This window comes from Tupaia chinensis, unplaced genomic scaffold (assembly GCF_000334495.1).
Source record: "Tupaia chinensis unplaced genomic scaffold, TupChi_1.0 Scaffold000695_1, whole genome shotgun sequence".
In the NCBI taxonomy this organism is placed as follows: domain Eukaryota; kingdom Metazoa; phylum Chordata; class Mammalia; order Scandentia; family Tupaiidae; genus Tupaia; species Tupaia belangeri.
Genome location: NW_006160218.1, coordinates 2,279,757 through 2,299,391, shown reverse-complemented (window position 1 = coordinate 2,299,391; position 19,635 = coordinate 2,279,757). Strand labels below are relative to the sequence as shown.

The window sequence follows — 19,635 nt, the reverse complement described above, 5'->3', positions numbered from 1 at the left end:
GGGCTACACGAGGGGCCTCCGCTGTTCCTCAGAAGGGCAGGATGGAAGCAACAGCTTTCAGGAACAGCAGCCAGGAGGAAGTGGAAGGAGAGCTACACGGACGACAGAGACACTCAAAGATCTGCGGTTCCTTCTGGGGGAGGGGCAGAAGAAAAAGGTGCAAAAGACCAAGACTAGAAGAAGTTACATCAGGATTGAAAGGGGGACCATTATGGTTCAGATCAGACACTTTTACTTACAGCCAAAATGGTGAATTCCTGCAAAAGTAAAGACCACCAAGAAGAAAAGAGAGAGGAATCCCAATTATGGTTAACGCACACAGACACAGAAATGAGCCCTTTTCCTTCTTTGCTAGGGCAATGTGTGGGAACAGCATGGCATGGGGGGGGTAGTCATGCTTGGGGAGATTTTAACATCATCATGGAAGCATGGTGGTCATACAATGCAATAAAGAGGCATAGCACAAATTCAGTTCTTGTCAGTTTCTCTGGAAGTGAACTCTGCAGGATGGACTTCCTTCTGCATTATCACTATGGTATCTGGGGTGTCAATCAGAATGGTTGTTGACAAGAACCCACGTAAAACTGGATAATACCAATCCTGAAGACTCACGAGGACTATCCTGAGTACATCTGGGTTAAACCTTAGGCAGTGGCTGACACACTTACTAATGACCTTTCTAACTTACAAATGTTATTTAGTGGAAGGATAAGAAGTTTGCATGGTGAATAGAATAGTTGTGTCACCTTTCCAGTGAATGACATGGCATTTATTGAGGTCTAGTGCATGTGACTTAAACTTTAGTCCAAAGCGAAGTCAGAGTGTACTGGCAACAAAGTCTAAGTAACAGGGCCCTGGACATTCTGCATTTCAAATATCTTGAAATTATTGCAACAAAAATAATGCTTACTTTATGGTAGCTACTTTTTAAAAATGGAGGGGGCAGAGACTCCTTTTGAGTCCTGGCTTACACAATTAGTTTTTTAAATAATGTAAACTGAATGATCAAAAATGGAAAAGCTATGACATGGCATCTGATATAAGATACTTTTCAAATCCTATTTTGACTGGTATCAGTAACACAGATAAATGGTATCGGAACTTAGGAAAACACCTGACTTTTTTCCTTGGGTGATTTGGCAATATTGATTTCTGCATTATGCATAAAATAAATGGAATGGTTTAAATACTTTGGTAACAGTTACATTTACTGTTATAATCCTGGGGTTCAAACCACATGAATGTTTTCTTGTCTACAGGTGGTTTAGTATTTAAAATATGCCTTTTTCTAGGTTAAGTAACAGCTACTAGATAAGTGGCCACTTAATAATTAGGCAAAATGATGACTTTGATGCACTTTAAAGACTGCTAACGAAGGCCAATCAACTGCTCTTTCCAGCATGTTACTTGTTGCACAGTATAATATGTAAAATATTGTTGATCATTCCAGCTCAACTTAAGCCACATGACCAAATCTGTAGAGTTGATGTGTTTATTTTCTGCTCCTAGCAAACCTGGCACTCTTCTTGAGAAACGAGCTTGGATTTGTACCCTAATGCTGTGGCGACATCTTTTTACTCATAGCTCTTAAATATTCTACCGTCTAGAATGTACCTGAGTGATGGTGAATGTGGCCCGTCAATACTTAACATGTATTTCTAAAACACACAAGTCAAGAGGCATTTTACACATTTGGCAGGCAAGGAAAAAAAATAAGTAAAGAAACATTTTCAAGAGCTAGTTCTAGGGCGATCAGTCTTGATAATGCTCAGATTATGGCAGTAAGACATCGCAATGACTTCTCCTAGGCACACTTCATTCATCTGCCTGAATTATTCAAGGCATTTAGTGCCTATGGACGTCATGATAGACAGCGATATTCTTTCTGTAGAGTTATACTGTAACTCTGGTCATGCAAGAATGAAAGCCATACCAAAATAAGGGATAAAACTTCATAGAAAATAAGCAGGCAACGGCTATTTTTTGTAGAAAAAATAAACAAAGGTAAAGTATACTTTCAGGTATTTTTAGTCTACGAAACTATAAAGAAATAAGTATCATGATTGAAAATGCAGTTCTGTATGCTTGTAACTGATTTCAGGTAGAACTAGCTCTTTGAGAACAGAAAGATTTCTGTCTTTAAAACCAGCTCGATAAGCATATTTTAAAAACAGGTTGGAAGGTCAGATATGCAATGTAAGGAGAGAAAATGATTTCAGGAGAAAGCCAGATTCAAATATTGTAGCTACTGTGATACATTTTAGATAATGTGCCAAAGTGGAAGAAAGAGAAAAGGCCAGAATTTAATAATATATACGTTTAACATCGGAAGCTGCATGCAAAGGTCGGGTTTTCAGGAAATAGTTAGAAGTGCTCTATGCATAAGTCAATCTATCTACAGAGTATCCAGTGTATTTCCAAAACATGCAGATCAAAGTTTTAGAAGCTATTTTCTACAAGGTGAGGTAAAGGTGTCTGCAGTTAGTCCTACTACCGAGCAAAACCTACCTGGAATGAAATACTGTTCTTTAGCTAAATAAAAAAAGAGAAAAAAAAATAGAAGATGCACCTGAATGTCAGCAAGCAGAGATATGAGTTATATTAGATCAAGAATGGACTGAAGTTACTACAGATCATTAAGTGAAAACATGGGTAATCCCAGCAGAGGCCACAGTATACTAACATACAGTGAGTAGTTAATGCATCTAAAACCGCCGACAATAACCAGCGTGGGGCTGAGAGTAGCATTTTAGTATGAATTAAGTGCCCAGTGTGAAACGCGTCTGGAGTAGACAGGTAGCGTACTACCGAAACCGTGGAGGATGTCTTCTGTCATGAGAGAGAGCTGAGCCACCAGCACAGTGCAACGCGCAAGCTTTCTCCTCCACAGTGATGCACTCTGCACTTACATTCGGCATTTTATAAATCAATGGAACGTTCCCCAAATGTTAAAAGATGACCTTTGGGGGAACAAAAAGGTATCCTCATGGTCTTCAGAATAAGATAATGCAAAATGAGAAAGGGCATTCAGAGAGAGAGGCAGCAGATGCCCCTCCCACACCTCTGAGCCCAAGCACATCACATAACCAAGTCTTCACTCTCGGAAGACACAGAACCATGATGGGTGACCAGATGGCGGTCATCAGAAACTAGCACAACCATCATGAGCCTTCATTTACCTTGAAGTCATTCTGAGTTAGCTAAAAGGCCCTGGGTGAGTTTGACTCTTGGGAATACAGTGCAGAGCACCCGGGCACCTTTTCGCCCTGGGCCACAGCCTGAGTGGGTACCGTGTTGACAGTGTTACGCACACAAGTACCACAGAAGTTGTGTCTACCGTACTCTTTTTTTTTTTTTTTTTTTAAATTTTCATAGGCAAAAGGAAAAAGAAACTGTTTCTACAATGTTTGGCCATCAACCGAGAAAGCCAGTTGCTTTTGTTGGATCTCATGTGACCCGTATTTTTAGCCGCACGGGCAAATGCCACACAGAGTGAGTTACCTGAACAGCGGAACTTCTTGCTTTTGATCTGTCCGATTCTTTTATTTGCCAGACGGCGGGGGCTGGTGCAGCGGGCGCCACTGGTCTCGATTGGGTTGGTGTGGAGGTAATCCGCCAGCCACTTGAGGTGACAGTCGCAAATAAAGGGGTTCTGGGCCAGGTGCCTTCCGGAAACACACAGAGAACAGTTTGATCCATGACTTGACATGGATCTCCACTCACATTCAGAGCAAAAACAACGGCCATAAATGAGATCCGGATCGTGTATACATACATGGTTTGAATGGCCCGGAGAGGGGCGAAGGTCCCCTTGGCGATGGTCTGAAGCTTGTTGTCATACAAGGAGAGAAGGTTCAAGTTGTGGAGGTCCTGAAAAGCATCTACCCGAAGGCAGTTTATCTTGTTGGCATTCAATAATCTGTTTGATCAAACAGTTGCAGAATTAAGGTGTAGCATGTCATCAACCCACCTGCAAGATCTCGTCCTTCCTGAGAAAACCTAACCGAGAAATACATTTCCTTTAACCTCAACGCTAACTCTTTTGCTACAATATTTCAGGAATTACACATTGTGGAGATTGGGAGTTTTACCAGGTCAAGCAAGAGACATGTGGTCAAATGAAATGAAATCTAGTGGTACTTAGACATGTAGGGTACTTAGAAATGCAGGGTACTTAGACATGCAGGGTACTTAAGACACTTAGACTCCATAGCAATCCTTCTCTCTCTTTTTGGGAAAATGCAGGGGTAAAACAGTAGACAAATGTGGGTGAGATCCATCCCTGTTATTAAGGACACTGTAGAAATGCCATAGAACATTATTGGTCCCCCAAGCTGCTCTGTGAGAAGGAGGTTCCATCTGTTCTGAAAACAGCAGCTAAAGACCTTCCTGAGTTCAGATGAGACAATGTCACTGTCTGAACACCATGTGACAGCTGCTAAGTCCTCACTTGGAATGCAAAGAGGGTCTGTAGACCCCCCAGCTCCCCAGAACCCTGCTGCCTCCCAGCTCTTCTTCCTGCATTTTAGCTCCACCTGCCCTGTGCTCCTGCTCTTCTTCAAATACACCAAACTCTCCCTTCCTTTGTCTGGAATGTTCTTTCCTAGATGCCTGCCTAGGTAGTCGCCTGGCTCCCTCCAGTCTGCTCAGAACTCAGGTTCTCAATCCTGCCTACCTAACACTGTCTTAGTATTCACACCCAACTTTGCCTCTTTCCCAAGCCCTCGTCCTCTCAATCCCCATGACGTTCACCCACTTTTGCTGTATTCTCAAGCACGTGTATTTACATATTTCTGTTACACATACACTACGTAACCTTCCTGTTATTTCTGACCGTTACTCGTCCATACCCTGGAGACATCAGACATCGTGTTCATGGTATACCCTGTCCTCAGGTGCTGTGTGCTCAGTATCTGTCGTTGAATGAATACTTTACAACCCTTTTGGGTTGCCGTACCAAAGGCAAGTTAAACACTGTTTAACTTTATTTTTTTGAAATTTCACTGTTACTTTCTTATTTTTCTGCATTCTTCACTGTACATCTTTCCAGCACACAAAACAGATTTTCCCAGCATGAATACACTGCATAGCCAGCCACAGTTTGACAGTTAGTCGCGGCAGCTGTCTAAGCAGAGTGTCTCGGGGATACAGTCTTGGCACTTACAGGCAACTCTCATGAAAGAGTAGGTGGGAGACCACCATGGGGCTCAGCCCCCTGCACGCAGTCTTCATATCTGGGGAAGCTATCCCAGCCCGCTCTCCCTTCAGATTTTCCAAGCAAAGGTTGATGACCCTATCGCCAGGTCTTCATTTTTCCAACTACCGATCATTTCAGAACGGAGATGGATCACAAAACCAAGGGCCGCACAAGCTTTGAACAGAAGAGCAGCAAGAACGTGCACATTCACGACAGTGGGAGGACTTGGGGGACAGTTTCAGAAGTTGTTCTCCAAGCCAAGAACCACCATCAATGTTAGCTCTTCTAGAATTATCTTTTTATTCCTTAGGTTATTGCCATAGGGCATGTGCCCAAGCAGGAGAGAAACGCAGAGAGAGCCAGTGAGAGCGGAAAGTGAGAAATCACCCCCCAAGGGGGATGGCCACGTGGCAATCCCTACCCTCCTCTTTCCTCCTCAGATTTTGGGCACACATGTACCCAGTGTGGACTGCAAGCTGCCAAGTCTAGGACTCAAACAGTGGAGAGTGGGAGACCAGTGCTTTAACCACCATGCCACCTGCTGGTCCTCAGACTAATCCTTTCCATTTTATTGAACTGTATCATTTGGAGTCTAATTTTTATGAAGCTCTGTGAAAATATGAGATGATAAGCTAACTAAAATATGGTATTAGATTCAACCAATCCAAAATAAACAAATACTTACAGTAGCTGTAAGGAAAACAATCCTTCAAACAAACTTTTTGGAAGTTCTGTGATCTTATTTCCATAGAGGACACTGAAAAAAAAATTTCAGTGAAAATATCAGACAGCAAATCGGCACAGCAAATTCATCTCCTGCAAATGTACTCAGGCGTAGGGGAGGCGGGAGGCACTCAGCCTATCACCAAATCACAGCTGCAAATGTCTCTGCCAGATTACAGATTAGATGTCTGTTTACCGGAGAAAATTCGGAAAACGGGGAAAAACAAAGATGAACAAAAATAACATAATTCATCGTTTTATTGCCCCTTCACACGCATCGCCCCTGCTGTTTTGCTGCTGATGCTCAACGCACGCACAAGGAACAGGCTCTGTAATGACTGCGAATCCATTGCTCGTTCCAGGGTAGCTGTGGCTGGCTGCACTCGCAGCCCTGTACGAAACTTACAGAAAGGGAAGGCGTTCCTTGAAAACTTAATGTTGTGTGTGCTTGAGAAACGGAACACCTGTGCAGACAGTGACTGTGGGTATGAATTTAGGACAATTTTGAAACTTACATGAGGCAGACGGAGCTGCCATGATGCCCCCTCTGAACAGAGGCTCTGTGTTCCTGTCCAGAGTAGGACCTACAGGACTCAGAGGGCAGCAGGACTGGGTGACTTTGCTGTACTTTACCTGGAACTTTGTCAGATTAGAACCTGACAGCTACCCTGAGGTCTATGTTTCCTGCCAACGAGTCCTCCTCTGGTCTTGGCTTTCTTCTAGCCAACCCCTCTAACAGAAATAGGAAGGAACAGAAGTAAACCCCAGGCCAGGGCTGAGTGCTGCCACCCCCACGCCCAGGTGGGCGCTGCCATCGTCCCTCCCTGGGTCTGAGGGAGGGTCAGTTCCTACACACCCCGGGGGTCTCTCTGCCTCTGTCACAGACACTCGGAGAGGAGAGGGGCAGGGAGTCACACAGCGGGAGCCCTCCCCTCAGCATTAAGTATGTGGGGTTTTGATTTTAAGTGAGAAAGCCCTCCCTGTGGGGAATGGCCAGGCCACAGTCCCTTCTCCTCCGTCTCTCCCTCCTTACAGGATTTTGGGCATGCGCACACCACCCCAGGGTCTGGGATTTGAACCACCAGCCGGTCATGTTGACGCAGTCACCCTTACCACCATGTCAAGGGCTGGCCCAAGCACCAACGCTCACATACACAAGGCCCCCTCTATTTTTTTATCTTTATGTTTTACAGGGTACTTCAGTTGCTGGACCTTTGAAGTTTGCTTTGCTTTGTTTTTTACTAGTTTGAAGGGATAATGGTCTTGATAGCTTTATTTTAGAGCTTTAATTTACATAGTGTCTCCCTGAAACCCTCCGGTTGGCTTTCTTCTAGCCAACCCCTCTAACAGAAATAGGAAGGAACAGAAGTAAACCCCAGGCCAGGGCTGAGTGCTGCCACCCCCACGCCCAGGTGGGCGCTGCCATCGTCCCTCCCTGGGTCTGAGGGAGGGTCAGTTCCTACACACCCCGGGGGTCTCTCTGCCTCTGTCACAGACACTCGGAGAGGAGAGGGGCAGGGAGTCACACAGCGGGAGCCCTCCCCTCAGCATTAAGTATGTGGGGTTTTGATTTTAAGTGAGAAAGCCCTCCCTGTGGGGAATGGCCAGGCCACAGTCCCTTCTCCTCCGTCTCTCCCTCCTTACAGGATTTTGGGCATGCGCACACCACCCCAGGGTCTGGGATTTGAACCACCAGCCGGTCATGTTGACGCAGTCACCCTTACCACCATGTCAAGGGCTGGCCCAAGCACCAACGCTCACATACACAAGGCCCCCTCTATTTTTTTATCTTTATGTTTTACAGGGTACTTCAGTTGCTGGACCTTTGAAGTTTGCTTTGCTTTGTTTTTTACTAGTTTGAAGGGATAATGGTCTTGATAGCTTTATTTTAGAGCTTTAATTTACATAGTGTCTCCCTGAAACCCTCTGGACTTCAGAGAGCTGCCATACTTCCTGATCTTTGCTCCTAGGAGATTAACCGTGGTTCTCCGGGGAACTCTCATGCGGTGAGAGAGGAGGGGAAGGGCTCTCACCATCTCAGTCTACTGGGACTGGCACTGCCCTGTCACACGGGGCTAAGGATTAAGGGATTACAGGTACGGTGTGGTCCAGGACACACCAAGTAAACACTTCCCTTCTATTCACAGAGCAAAGGGCTGCTATTCTTGTTCTCTTAATAGTAAAATGATTAAACCACAATACATGCACCCCTAAAAACAGCTAATTTGGGGGCCAGCAGGTGGCATGCTAGCTAAGGCACTGAACTTCCACAAGCCTGCCCCAAATTCCAAGAGCAGAATGGAGGAGAAAAGATTGCAGCGTGGCCATTCTCCCTGGGAGCTGGTCTCTCACTATCTCTCTCCCTGTCTCTCTCCAGAGAACACAGGTACCCTATAGCGAAAACCTTTAAAAAAAAGATAAACCAGCTAGTTTTCATGACTGTGACAGTACCCATAGAATGACAGGACCTGTGAATAATTTATGATTTCCGAATTCCGCACGAGGCTGACGAGGGTGCCTGTCCTCAGCCCCAGGCTCTGAGGCAGCAGTACTTACAGGGAGTTCAGTGAGCGCAGTCCTTGGAAGGCGTCTGGGGCGAGTTCCGAGATCTGGTTATTGCTCAGGTCGCTGGGGACAGAAATCGGGTGCAGTTAATCGGGGAATGCCACCTACGGCTCCCACCTGCTGGTTTTGCACCTGGTGATCTGCACACCGCGTGTGCAACATAAAACACCTGCAAACCCTCCATTTGTTAAAGAAACACACTTTCTGTATCAACCACTAGTTATTTTCCTAAATTCCTATGAAAGAGGCAATGTCTTGGGGGCCAGCCATGGCATAGAGGTTACGTCCCCAGACTCGCACATGACCAGATGTGATTGTATTCCCAGACCTGGTGGCTTGAAACACACTCCAGGTGCATGTGCACGCGTGTCCACCATCCCAGGAAGAGAATGGAGGGGCTATAGTGTGGCCATCACCCTGCAGGCTGATTTCTCCTGATTTCCCACTTTCCCTCTCTCTGTCTCTCCATCTGTCTCTTTCTCTCTGTCTCCAGTAAGTACACGTGGCTTATGCCAAAAACCTCTTAAAAAAAAAAGCCACATCTTACTTTGGACACTAGAATGTCTGAGAATTTGCATAATACACTGGCCGCGTACACTCCCACGTGTGTGAGTACATATGAGGAGTTACGGAGAACCTTAACAATGACATAGTTTAGCTAATAAGATTGAAATAGAGTGGAACCAGCAGTCCTATCATCGCATCAGTTAGTATTTAAGCTGTCAAACACTAAAATATTCATACTTGGGTTTCTTTGCCTGGTCGTGACCTGTATAATTTTTAAAATTACATATATTTTGGAATATTGTTCACTCACATTCTTCTCAGCTTTTTGTATGGTGAGAAAGCTCCAGGAGGGATGACCTTGATCGAGTTCTGTTCCAAACGTCTGCAAGGAAAAATTCAGGTTTTAAATGGAAACGTGAGCTCTCAAAATGTTTAATTCAGCTCGGGATTTGTTTGTGTTATAGAAGCATAAGTAATGTTTTTTCCTTAAAAATAATGACTAAATGAATCATGTTATTCCCAAAATGTGAATCAAGATTGAGATTATAAACATGGCAATTGTAGGGAACCAGCAGTTAGCGTAATGGCTATGTCGCTGGACTCCCACGTAGTCGACCGCGGTTCGTGTCCCGGACCCGGTGGCTTAAAACTCACGCCGGGCGCGTGTGCGTGCGTGCCCAAGATCCCGAGAGGAGAATGGAGGAGAAGGGATTGCGGCGTGACCATCCCCCCTGGGGGGTGATATCTCGCTTTCTGTCTCTATGTCTCTCTCTGTCTGTCTGGCGAGCGCACGCGCCCTACAGTGAAAATCTCTCCAAAAAAAAAAAAACATGGCAATTGTAACAGTAATAAAATATTCTCATCATCAAGCATTACAAGTCCCTCAATAGTTAAGTCTGGACTTCTCCTGAGACTTTTCCCTCTTGATTTAGTTTTACCTTCTAATTCCCTAAGGATGGTATTTAACTCAATTCCCTGTTACCTTATTGATTATATATGTTGGGTCGATGGTGTAGAGACATTTTCTTTGCCTCAACTTATTCTTCTATTCAAATTTCAAGTTGTTAATGGAATCAATAAAAATACAAAGGAAACAAGCTCTAGATGAAATACTATTGATTAGCTAGAGGACTTTCTTAGAATGGGGTCCAATGAAATGTTATCTGGATGTGTTAAAGGTTTGCTTACAACAGCATAATGGTATGATGAAGAAAAACTAACAATTCTCGGGGACTAGTAGGTTTCTCCTGACAGTAAGACAAAGCTAATTTATATAGTTACTTTTCATAACTGTCACTTAGGTTCTTGAAAATAAAGAAATCAATAATTATTCATCATCCATTGATCCATCCACCCATTCATTTACTGTACAAATGCTTAATTAAATATTTTGCTTCTCTGGCAAAATATTATGCAACATCATAGAATTCAACATTGATCAAAAGCATCATGTGAATGTCCTCATGAGGAGGTTGCATTTATAAAGAGGATAATTTTGCAGTTGGATTTCCAAGTGAATTTCTCCAACATATTTTTTTTAATGCTACATTCAAAATTGTGAATTCTGAAATATCAATGACCTTCACTCACAAACATGACAAAACTAATTCTACCTCTTAACATAAGTGAACATATCTCTTGGAGATTTAAAAATTTACTTATTATTTAAAGTCTCAGATCTTAGAATACCAAAAATAATTTGGGGACCAACAGGTGGCATGGTGGTTAAGGCGCTGGACACTCCCCCATGACTGGCCATTGTTTTAGTCCTGGACCTGGTGGCTTAACTTTTTCACTTTCTCTCTCTCTCTGCCTTTCTCTGATCAAATTAAAGTAAGTGACTGAATAAATAAAATTAAATAAGCAATTCCTTAAAAAATGAAATACCTATAATAATAACCAATTGTTCTAAAGGTCCTTAGATATATGTTATTAGGATGACTTCGGCGTTTAATCTATAAGTAATTTCATTAATAAATATCCTTATATAGCAAAAACAAGAAGACAGACAATAATTGAGGCCCCACTTTTTTAAGAATTGAATACTTTAAAAAAATGATAAAACCAAAAGAATTCATGATGAACGAGCACTGGATTTTACTTGCAGCAATCACCCTTTGGACAAACCAACACTCACGTCTCACTCATGACTGCCACGTCCCCTGGTTCCACCTTTGCGTTGCAAACTATCTCACTGACCACAGTGAAGAGACCTTCCAACAGCTCACAGGCACAGGCACTGTGAAGCAACACACGTTTTATGCCAAAACAAACTCCTATTTTAATTTCCTTTCTCCATGAACGTTTTGCAGTGTATCTGCATATAATAGAAAGCTAAGGAACGACATATATGGTAGATTTGCTTGCCGCCTTCTACTTGTTTTCAAACTTGCTCCCCCAAAAGGGCATTTAAGACAGAGCTTAGGGGACCAGCAGTTAGCGTAATGGCTATGTCGCTGGACTCCCACGTAGTTGACCACAGTTCGCGTCCCAGACCCGGTGGCTTAAAACTCACGCCGGGCATGTGTGCGTGTGTGCCCAAGATCCCGGGAGGAGAATGGAGGAGAAAGGATTGTGGCGTGGCCATCCTCCCTGGGGGTGATTTCTCGTTTTCTGTCTCTCTGTCTCTCTCTGTCTGGTGAGCGCACACGCCCTATAGCAAAAAAACCTCTCCAAAAAAAACGAAAAACAGAAAACAAAAAAAGACACAGCTTAGACTGTGAGGCGCACTGACTCAGCCACCCAGCTGGGATTTATCGCACTCTCCGTGGTCCATCAAGACCAAACATCATGGCGTGGCTCACTCAGCGAGACAGACTCTCAGGAGGAAAACGGCCTACCCTACAGAGCTGTCAATACATGTGAGAACATGTCACATGTCTGTTGTCTCTTCTTTTATGTGTTTCCTGTAAATTTTTGGATCTTTAGGGTAAAAAGCTTGTCTTTTTCATTACAAGACCTTTGGAATATTTTTATAAACCACAAACAACACGTATCTCAATAATGGTGTCCTTTCTCTTAAGAAAAGAGTAGAGTCTTGAAACCAGATTACAAAACCTAGGGAAGAGAAATACTAGACTTTTAGCTTCAGGTTAAAAATAAAGCAAATAAAATTTACATTTTCTAGCTTTGCTATCCTTTAATCTTCTGCTTTAATAGCATAGAATCTGCTGAATTTTATTGAGTGCAAATTTGAATCCATTGTTCCATGAAGAATCTAATTAAAACAATTCTAGGGTTACAAAAATGAATAGCATAGTGGCTAAGAGACCTTTGCACGCTGGGGATAAGCTCTACCATCATCAATAGCCTTCGAAATGCTGGTCCTTCGGAGAAAAGTCAATGCTTTGATTTTTCAAGTAAAAACATATTTAGCAAAGTGAAAAGAGGGAGACAATTCTGCAGACCACATACGACAAGGAAGACTTTCATGTTACATGGACATTATGTGAACTATTTCAAGATTTTTTTTTATCATTTTATGTGTATATGTGTATGAAATCAATAATTATTCATCATTCAACCAAAGCAATGCCTCTTAGCAGTTTTTCAAAATTCAGTTTTAGCATGCTCAATCAGATACGAAAATGGAGACAGTTTTCTAACTGCTCTAGTAAACACCACAAAAGAGCTGAGAAGCATGTTAGACTAATGAAATGGCCCTCTGCCCACCCGCCCTCGCCCTCCGGACTCCTCCTCTTGCTCTCCACGTACTGCTATTTTATCACATCCTTGGAGTTCTGAAAGAATGAATGGCAAACAATATTCAACACTTTCCGGTACCTCCTTTTTGTTTTAAAAGGTTTATCTATTTAATTTTATATACTATTATTAATTTGCTATAGGGCACCAGTGAGAGAGAGAGGGAAAGTGAGAAAGCAAGCCACCCAGTCGAGAACTCAAAGCACCGTTGGCCATGTGGGAGTTCAGCGGCCCATCCACCATGCCACGTGTCGGCCGCACTGGTATCTATTTTAAAGATTATAGAAGATGGGACCAGCAGTTAGCGTAATGGCTATGTTGCTAAACTCCCATGTAGTCGGCCGTGGTTCGAGTCCCAGACCCTGTGGCTTAAACTCACGCTGGGCGCGTGTACGTGTGTGCCCAAAATCCCAAGAGGAGAATGGAGGAGAAGGGATTGCGACATGGTCATCCCCGCTGGGGGTGATTTCTCGCTTTCTGTCTCTTTGTCTCTCTGGTGAGCGCATGCACCCTATAGCAAAAACCTCTACCCTTAGAACATGGCAATTATGTGCAGGCACAACTCGCAGCAAAGAAATCCCAGTTCTGTCCCTGTGAACTGAAGGGCTGTGACTCGTACAACCCTCTCTTGGTTACCGGTGGGAGGGTCTGACATCATCGGAGGGCACAATGCGAGTACCCTCGAGCAACTGAACACGCCAACTCGCCCTTTACGCAATACTAAACAACATTAGGGTATTCTCAACGGTCCTTCAGGTTCGCTAGCATTCAACTCTATTTTAATAATTAAATTATTTTGACTAACAATACCAAATAACATCCACATGCCAAGTCTTACACAGCTCTCCTCAAGGGGCATTTATGCACTTTGTATATGCGTTTATAAAAAAAATAAAAACGTGTCACAGTGTTGGACTACGACTGTGGACTTACACAGACTTGGCTCGAACTCTGCCTCTGCCAGAGCTCTGTGGACTTTACAGAGATGGCTGTACTGCTCTGTCTGTTCCCTTTTCTAAAAAATTGGGGGGAATCGACCTTTGCTCTACAGAAAATATAAAGGAAATATATATTTTCCTTGCACCCAAAAGGTGTGAAAGAATAAAAACATAGGGTGATATGTGTGCAGGCATGCCCTCACATATATATGCATATATGTATCTTTACATATGTCGTTGCCTATTAAGTGAATAGAATATGAAGCAGTACATATGCTGTGTTAGTTATGCGCACGTGCACGCACACACACGCACACACACATTATATGAAGGAGCAAGCCTGACATATGATTTTATCTTCAGTGTGAAATAAATACATACAGATCCAAAGCATGTTTTTAAACAAATTAGCAGTGCGGTTCTGCAGATGACACAGTCAGTCTACATTAAGCCCAGACGCACATGTAGCATTCATGCGAGCTGAGAAAGACGTAACTGGTTGCAATTTCCACGACCGACATGATTAAAATATAGCAGTTTCCCTAATCTCGAGACGGCTTGGAGACTCCAGAGTCTTTTTGGAATACCCAGTGAAGTATGAGTCTGGATTGGTAGTGTCTGTAACGCAGGGCCCGATGCTGATTATACACGGCAATAAAACTGACAGTTCTTCGCATTTTCTCCATCTGCTTTTAATGTAAATGGCAAAAACAGCTGCTGGAGGGTAGGACATAGATCTCACGGCTGACAGGAGGGGAGGCGAAATGACTCTGGCTTCTGAATCTGAAAGTATTCGGTGTAGCTAATATATTCTCATCACCGGGAACACCGGCCCAGCATTTAAGAAGGAGTAAGCTGTACTAGCCTTCTGACAGGAGGGATCCTTTCGCCCGATATGTACTAATTCTAAGGTGCATAACATGTCTGAGATGTTGTTTCCAACTTTCAACAGGAATGCATGCCACTGCAACCCTCCCTGTGCCCCTTCATAAAATCACCCAAGATAACGCGGACTGCGATGTTACTTCTGTGTTGGACAGCGGCCTTCAGCACTTTGTGGGTTTACTAACCGTCTCGGGCTGCCAGTGAGTACTGGCCTCGGGAGGGACATACTTTGCAACAGAGCTAGCATATTTGCCTTAGGACTATGTCCATGTTAACTGATTATCAGCCATCTCTGTCTTGGCATGACTTGTTTTTGAAAATTATCCGTTTCCTTAATCTTATTTTATTTCTTCTGATGTCATTCTAGGATACATTCCCTGGGATGTAAATTCAAATGATGTTTTCATAGTAGAGAAATGACTTTTTTTTTTCCCTTTGGGTCATCTCCATGCCTTTCCAAGAAGACAAATATGAATGTGTGTCTGGGGGCATCTTTTCAACATCAGAATTGTCACGAATGCACTCATGTGGACATGCAAAATGCAAATACCGTCAGTAAGTACACACCAATGGCTCAGACTTGGGGCACAGGAAGGCGTGGAGTGTGACACCCTGATTTCAAGGGGGCAGTGTTCGGACATATACTGTCAACAACTACGTTTTCATAGCTAATGACTCTTAATCCATTCAAGAAAGAAAAACACACAGACACTGCTATTCATGAATAACTAGAGCCTTTCAGACACCTAGTCGGAGTCAGGCACTGAGAGTGATCTTCCAGGCACTGACCATCTTAGCTTGGGAACCATAATGCATATTCCCTGACACACAGCCTGCTTCACAGCTTCCCAGTCAGTGGCCACCCTGCACTGTGACTCTCCGTGTCACTTGTGATTTTCCTGAAGTATAGATGTCACCAAGCCCACGAGGAGCATTGGAGAGTCACGGAGCTCTGCGTCAGTCGTCAAAGCGAATGACAACTTCACTTGCTCTAACAATTGCCATTTTGACTGCCCAGATGTCTCATTTTTGCAATGGCACCTCTGAAAAGTCTCCAGTTTGCTCCTACACGTGGCAGGACTTGAGCCACGTCTTGGAATACTGGGCGTCATATCTGCGGCTGAGGCTGCCTTCCCAGATCTGGCTGGACTGCTGCTACGGGGTCTCTGTGGGTTCCTCTCCTCCCTGTCACCCTCCACCCCTGCCAGAGTTTACTAACACACACATGAAATCCTGGCACCACCCTGCTCACATCTTAGACTGTATTGTCATCAGGACAAGCTGTTCGTTTTCTTTCTTTCTTTCTTTCTTTCTTTCTTTCTTTCTTTCTTTCTTTCTTTCTTTCTTTCTTTCTTTAATTAGACTTTTGCTATAGGGTTCATGTACTCACCAGAGAGAGACAGAGAGAGAGACAGAGAGAGAGACAGAGAGAGAGAAGTGAGAAATCACCCCCACCACCACCGCCCCCGGGGAAGCGGGTCATGCTGCAATCCCTTCTCCTCATTCTTCTTTTGGGATTCTGGGTGCACACGTGCACATCCCAGGATGATTTTCAAGCTGCAGTGAAGTTGGCCACGTGGGATCCAACCACCTTAACCACGAAGCCACTGTGGGCTGGCCCTATATATTTCTCTTAATGGCAATTAAAGATTACCTAAGATACATGGATAAAATCGGGAATCCCACCAAAATAAAGACGGAAACACCAGGATTGGTGCACTCCCGCTCGGCCTCTGGAACCATGGAAGTGTTTTTCCTGACTTACCTTCCATGGTTTCACTGTGAAACCAGCAAGCCTCTGCAGTGCCCCAAGTGCAGCTCCTGGGGACAAGAACCCTCGGGACAGGGCAGCCCTGCAGGCATCTGGCAGCTGCTTCGTAGCCACACAGCCCGGCGCCCTGCAGTCTGCGGTCCGCTAAGTTGTTGGATACCCTTCTGGGTCTTTCTGATAAAACCATGACGTGGAAACTTTAGAAAACAGCATTTTAAAATGAATAATATTTGGATGAAAACCTTCTTGGATACAAAATGTCTTTACGGCTCTTCATCCATACAAAATACAGAACCTAATATGCTCGCTTGCTTTTCTAACCAGAGGTGTGCTAGCTCAGAACCAGAGTTGAAATAACGCTATACTGACTTTGATGACGGCGTTGTTCCACCTTGATCCCAGAGCTGTTAGTTTCATGATACTTCTAGGCAAAATGATTCTATCTGACAGAAGGGAAGCCTACTCCTTTTATGTCACTTGGGAACAGTTTCTGCTATCGGAGGACCGCAGGATGAAACCTGAGCACTCCCGACAGGACAGACTGTTTTCGGCTCTCTGACACTTGTCCTTCAGTAGGAAAAGCAGGAGTTAGAAAGAAACCGTCACCACCGCAGAATGGGATGATGGGGCAATGGAAATAAGATTTCTAGCCCACAGAAGGAAGGCCGGCCCTGGGCCACAGTGAAGCCTCTCTGTCATGAGTGTAACGCAGTTTCCTGGAGAAAGCCGTTGGCCGTACTGGTCCACAACGCAGCGTTAGGTTGAGTGCCCTGCTTAGTATCACCAGCACCCTGTATCGGCCAGCAAGGTCACACCGCATGTGCCAGCACTCGCCGACAGAGCCGTTCGATAAACGTTACCCTCCTATTCCACTTCCCCCAAGCTCTTCCGCACCCGACTGTAAAAGACATTTCCACTCTATGACTTATCACCCAGTTGTTTTAGCAAATACTACAAGAATACATTTGCAGTTGCAAATGCAAAGCAGGGACAAAAAGAGTAAGTCTCATTTTCTACCTACATATGCATACTTTCTTTTAAAAACTACATCATGAGGGACCAGCAGTTAGCGTAATGGCTATGTCGCTGAATTCCCATGTAGTCAACCGCGGTTCGAGTCCCAAAACCAGTGGCTTAAACTCATGCCGGGCGCATGTGCATGCGTGCCCAAGATCCTGACAGAGAATGGAGGAGAAGGGATCGTGGCGTGGCCATCCCCCCTAGGGGGTGATTTCTCACTTTCTGTCTCTCTGTCTCTCTGTCTCTCTCTGTCTGTCTGGAGAGTGCATGTGCCCTATAGCGAAAACCTCTCCCCCACAAAAAAAATTACATCACGAGACAGTTTTAAGAATAAAGACATACTATCCAGGAGGAAATCAAGATACTATTATTGAATAAAATATCCAATAATTTGCAATAAAGAAGTTGTATTGATAAATTATGGTAAAACCCACATTAAAATGATACTTAAATGATCTGGGGGAAGTTTATAATCTCATGTCAATATGCATTTTTTAATAATTATTTTATTTAAATTTATTTATTTTATTATTATTTTATTTGACAAGAATGAGAGAGAGAGAGAAAGTGAGAAAGCAAGCTGCCAGATCTGGGACTCAAACAGTGGTTGGCCATGTAGGAGTCCAGCACCTTAACCATTACACCATCTGCTGGCCCTAGTTCACTACGTATTAAAATCCTGGAACCTCTAAAGATTCAACATTTGTATGTAGTTTTATTTACAAATCTTATACATTTTACTAATGTTCTTAAATCTTATAAAAAATAAAAGAGGGGTCAGTCAGAGGCACAGTGGTTAAGGTGGCTGGACCCCACACGGTCAGTCACATGATCTGAGTCTTGAAAAACACACCCGGGGTGCGTGGGTTCATGCCCAGACCCCCAAAGGATGGAGAGGTGAAGGAGAGACTGCGCGTGGCCGTCCCCCCAGGGGATGCTTTCTCACTTCCTCTCTCTCTGGTAAGCACACATGCCCTTTGGCAAATTTTTCAATAAAATAAAATACTAGTAATAAAAAAACGAGTCACTGAGCCGGTACGTTACTCCACGGCACGGTACTCCGCGGCACGGTACTCCGCGCTGTGCCTGGGATGGGTACTCTGTTATAACGAATGGGAATGAATGTATTGTGCTGGGCTTGCAGATCAGTACGAAGTGTCACCAGGTGTTCTCCTGGAGAAGTTCACACCATAACGCCTGGAGAAGTAGAGGTCGCCACGGCTTTACCTGTGTTTTCATTTCTACCTAAATTCAGTTTGTTGTAACTGTACCTGCTGCACCTTCTCCAAACAGGCAAACCCCCTGAGCCGCGTTAGGATAACGTTTACGCTACCGAATCCCACCTATCTACGAGGTCTACAGCGCATACAAGGTAGAAGAGCTCCACCGAGCTAAAAACAAAACAGACAGGAAATAGACCACGTTCAATGTCTCGCCTCGCCTTCAGTGTGCCGCGTCTACACCCTCTCCTCGGGCCCACCTGCAGCAGCTTTTTAGTCTCCATTCCACGACGTGGCTTTAATCAGCCCCCCTGTGCCTGGGATGGTCTTGTTTGCACGTATCTTGTCTAACTCTGCCTCTCGTTTCTCCCCAAACCCATTCTTTTTCTTTTTTTTCTGATGATCACAGGGGTCTGCATCTCATCATCTGAGTCTGCCCTTCATGGCAACCACCGTCTCTTTGGTACAAAAAGAGTCCTCTCTCACCCAAACTCCTCAAACTTCCGCATACGCCTTCCCTGTGCTCAAGTCCTCTTTCTGAGCACTCTGACAGGAGTTGGCTCCCTGCCACTCTCTACCAAACCCACCAGGCCACAGGCTGGTCCCTCCTGGTTGTTGGTTTGCGTTTTGCATTTGCTAGCCGCTTCCTGGAAGCTCACCGGCGGCAGCAGTCTGTGGCTTTCCAGTAGAGCGACTGTCTTCAGGGCGTTATTTCCCATAATGCCTCAGCACAAGCCTGTCACTCTAATTAGACCCATGGCCACAAAGTCTCGTTTCTGTGTTTCTGACTCTCTCCTGGAACGTCACCTGCGTCTTCCCAAACCCTGTGTCCTCTCAAGCTCCAGCTAGAATGCACCTTACAGGAAAGGCAGTGTTCCGTCAGTTACACTGTGTGGAGATTCTGATGTTTGATGTGTGCTCAGCCTCTGCAGATCCCAGGGCTCCTGCAGGGCATCAGGTCTTATTCCAAAGCTCTAAGCTCACTGTCATGCCCACATTAGCAACGTGAAATAATGTGAGTCTTGTGAGCTAAGGGCATCCCAGATAAAGTAAAGGAGAGAACTTAATTTATCATAGCAATTAAATAAATTGGTAAAACAAAAAGAG

General features: G+C 44.3%; 1 protein-coding gene across 1 annotated transcript in view; it reads right to left on the bottom strand.

The window, feature by feature from the left end:
• Nucleotides 1-19,635, bottom strand: part of SLIT2 (slit guidance ligand 2) — a gene marked incomplete at its 5' end in the record, with an annotated part of 289,592 nt that overhangs the window by 68,312 nt on the left and 201,645 nt on the right. Inside the window, 6 exon segments of the mRNA XM_006160628.3 lie at nt 2,509-2,532; nt 3,502-3,665; nt 3,776-3,919; nt 5,883-5,954; nt 8,477-8,548; nt 9,303-9,374. Coding sequence (XP_006160690.2) covers nt 2,509-2,532; nt 3,502-3,665; nt 3,776-3,919; nt 5,883-5,954; nt 8,477-8,548; nt 9,303-9,374 — 548 coding nt within the window.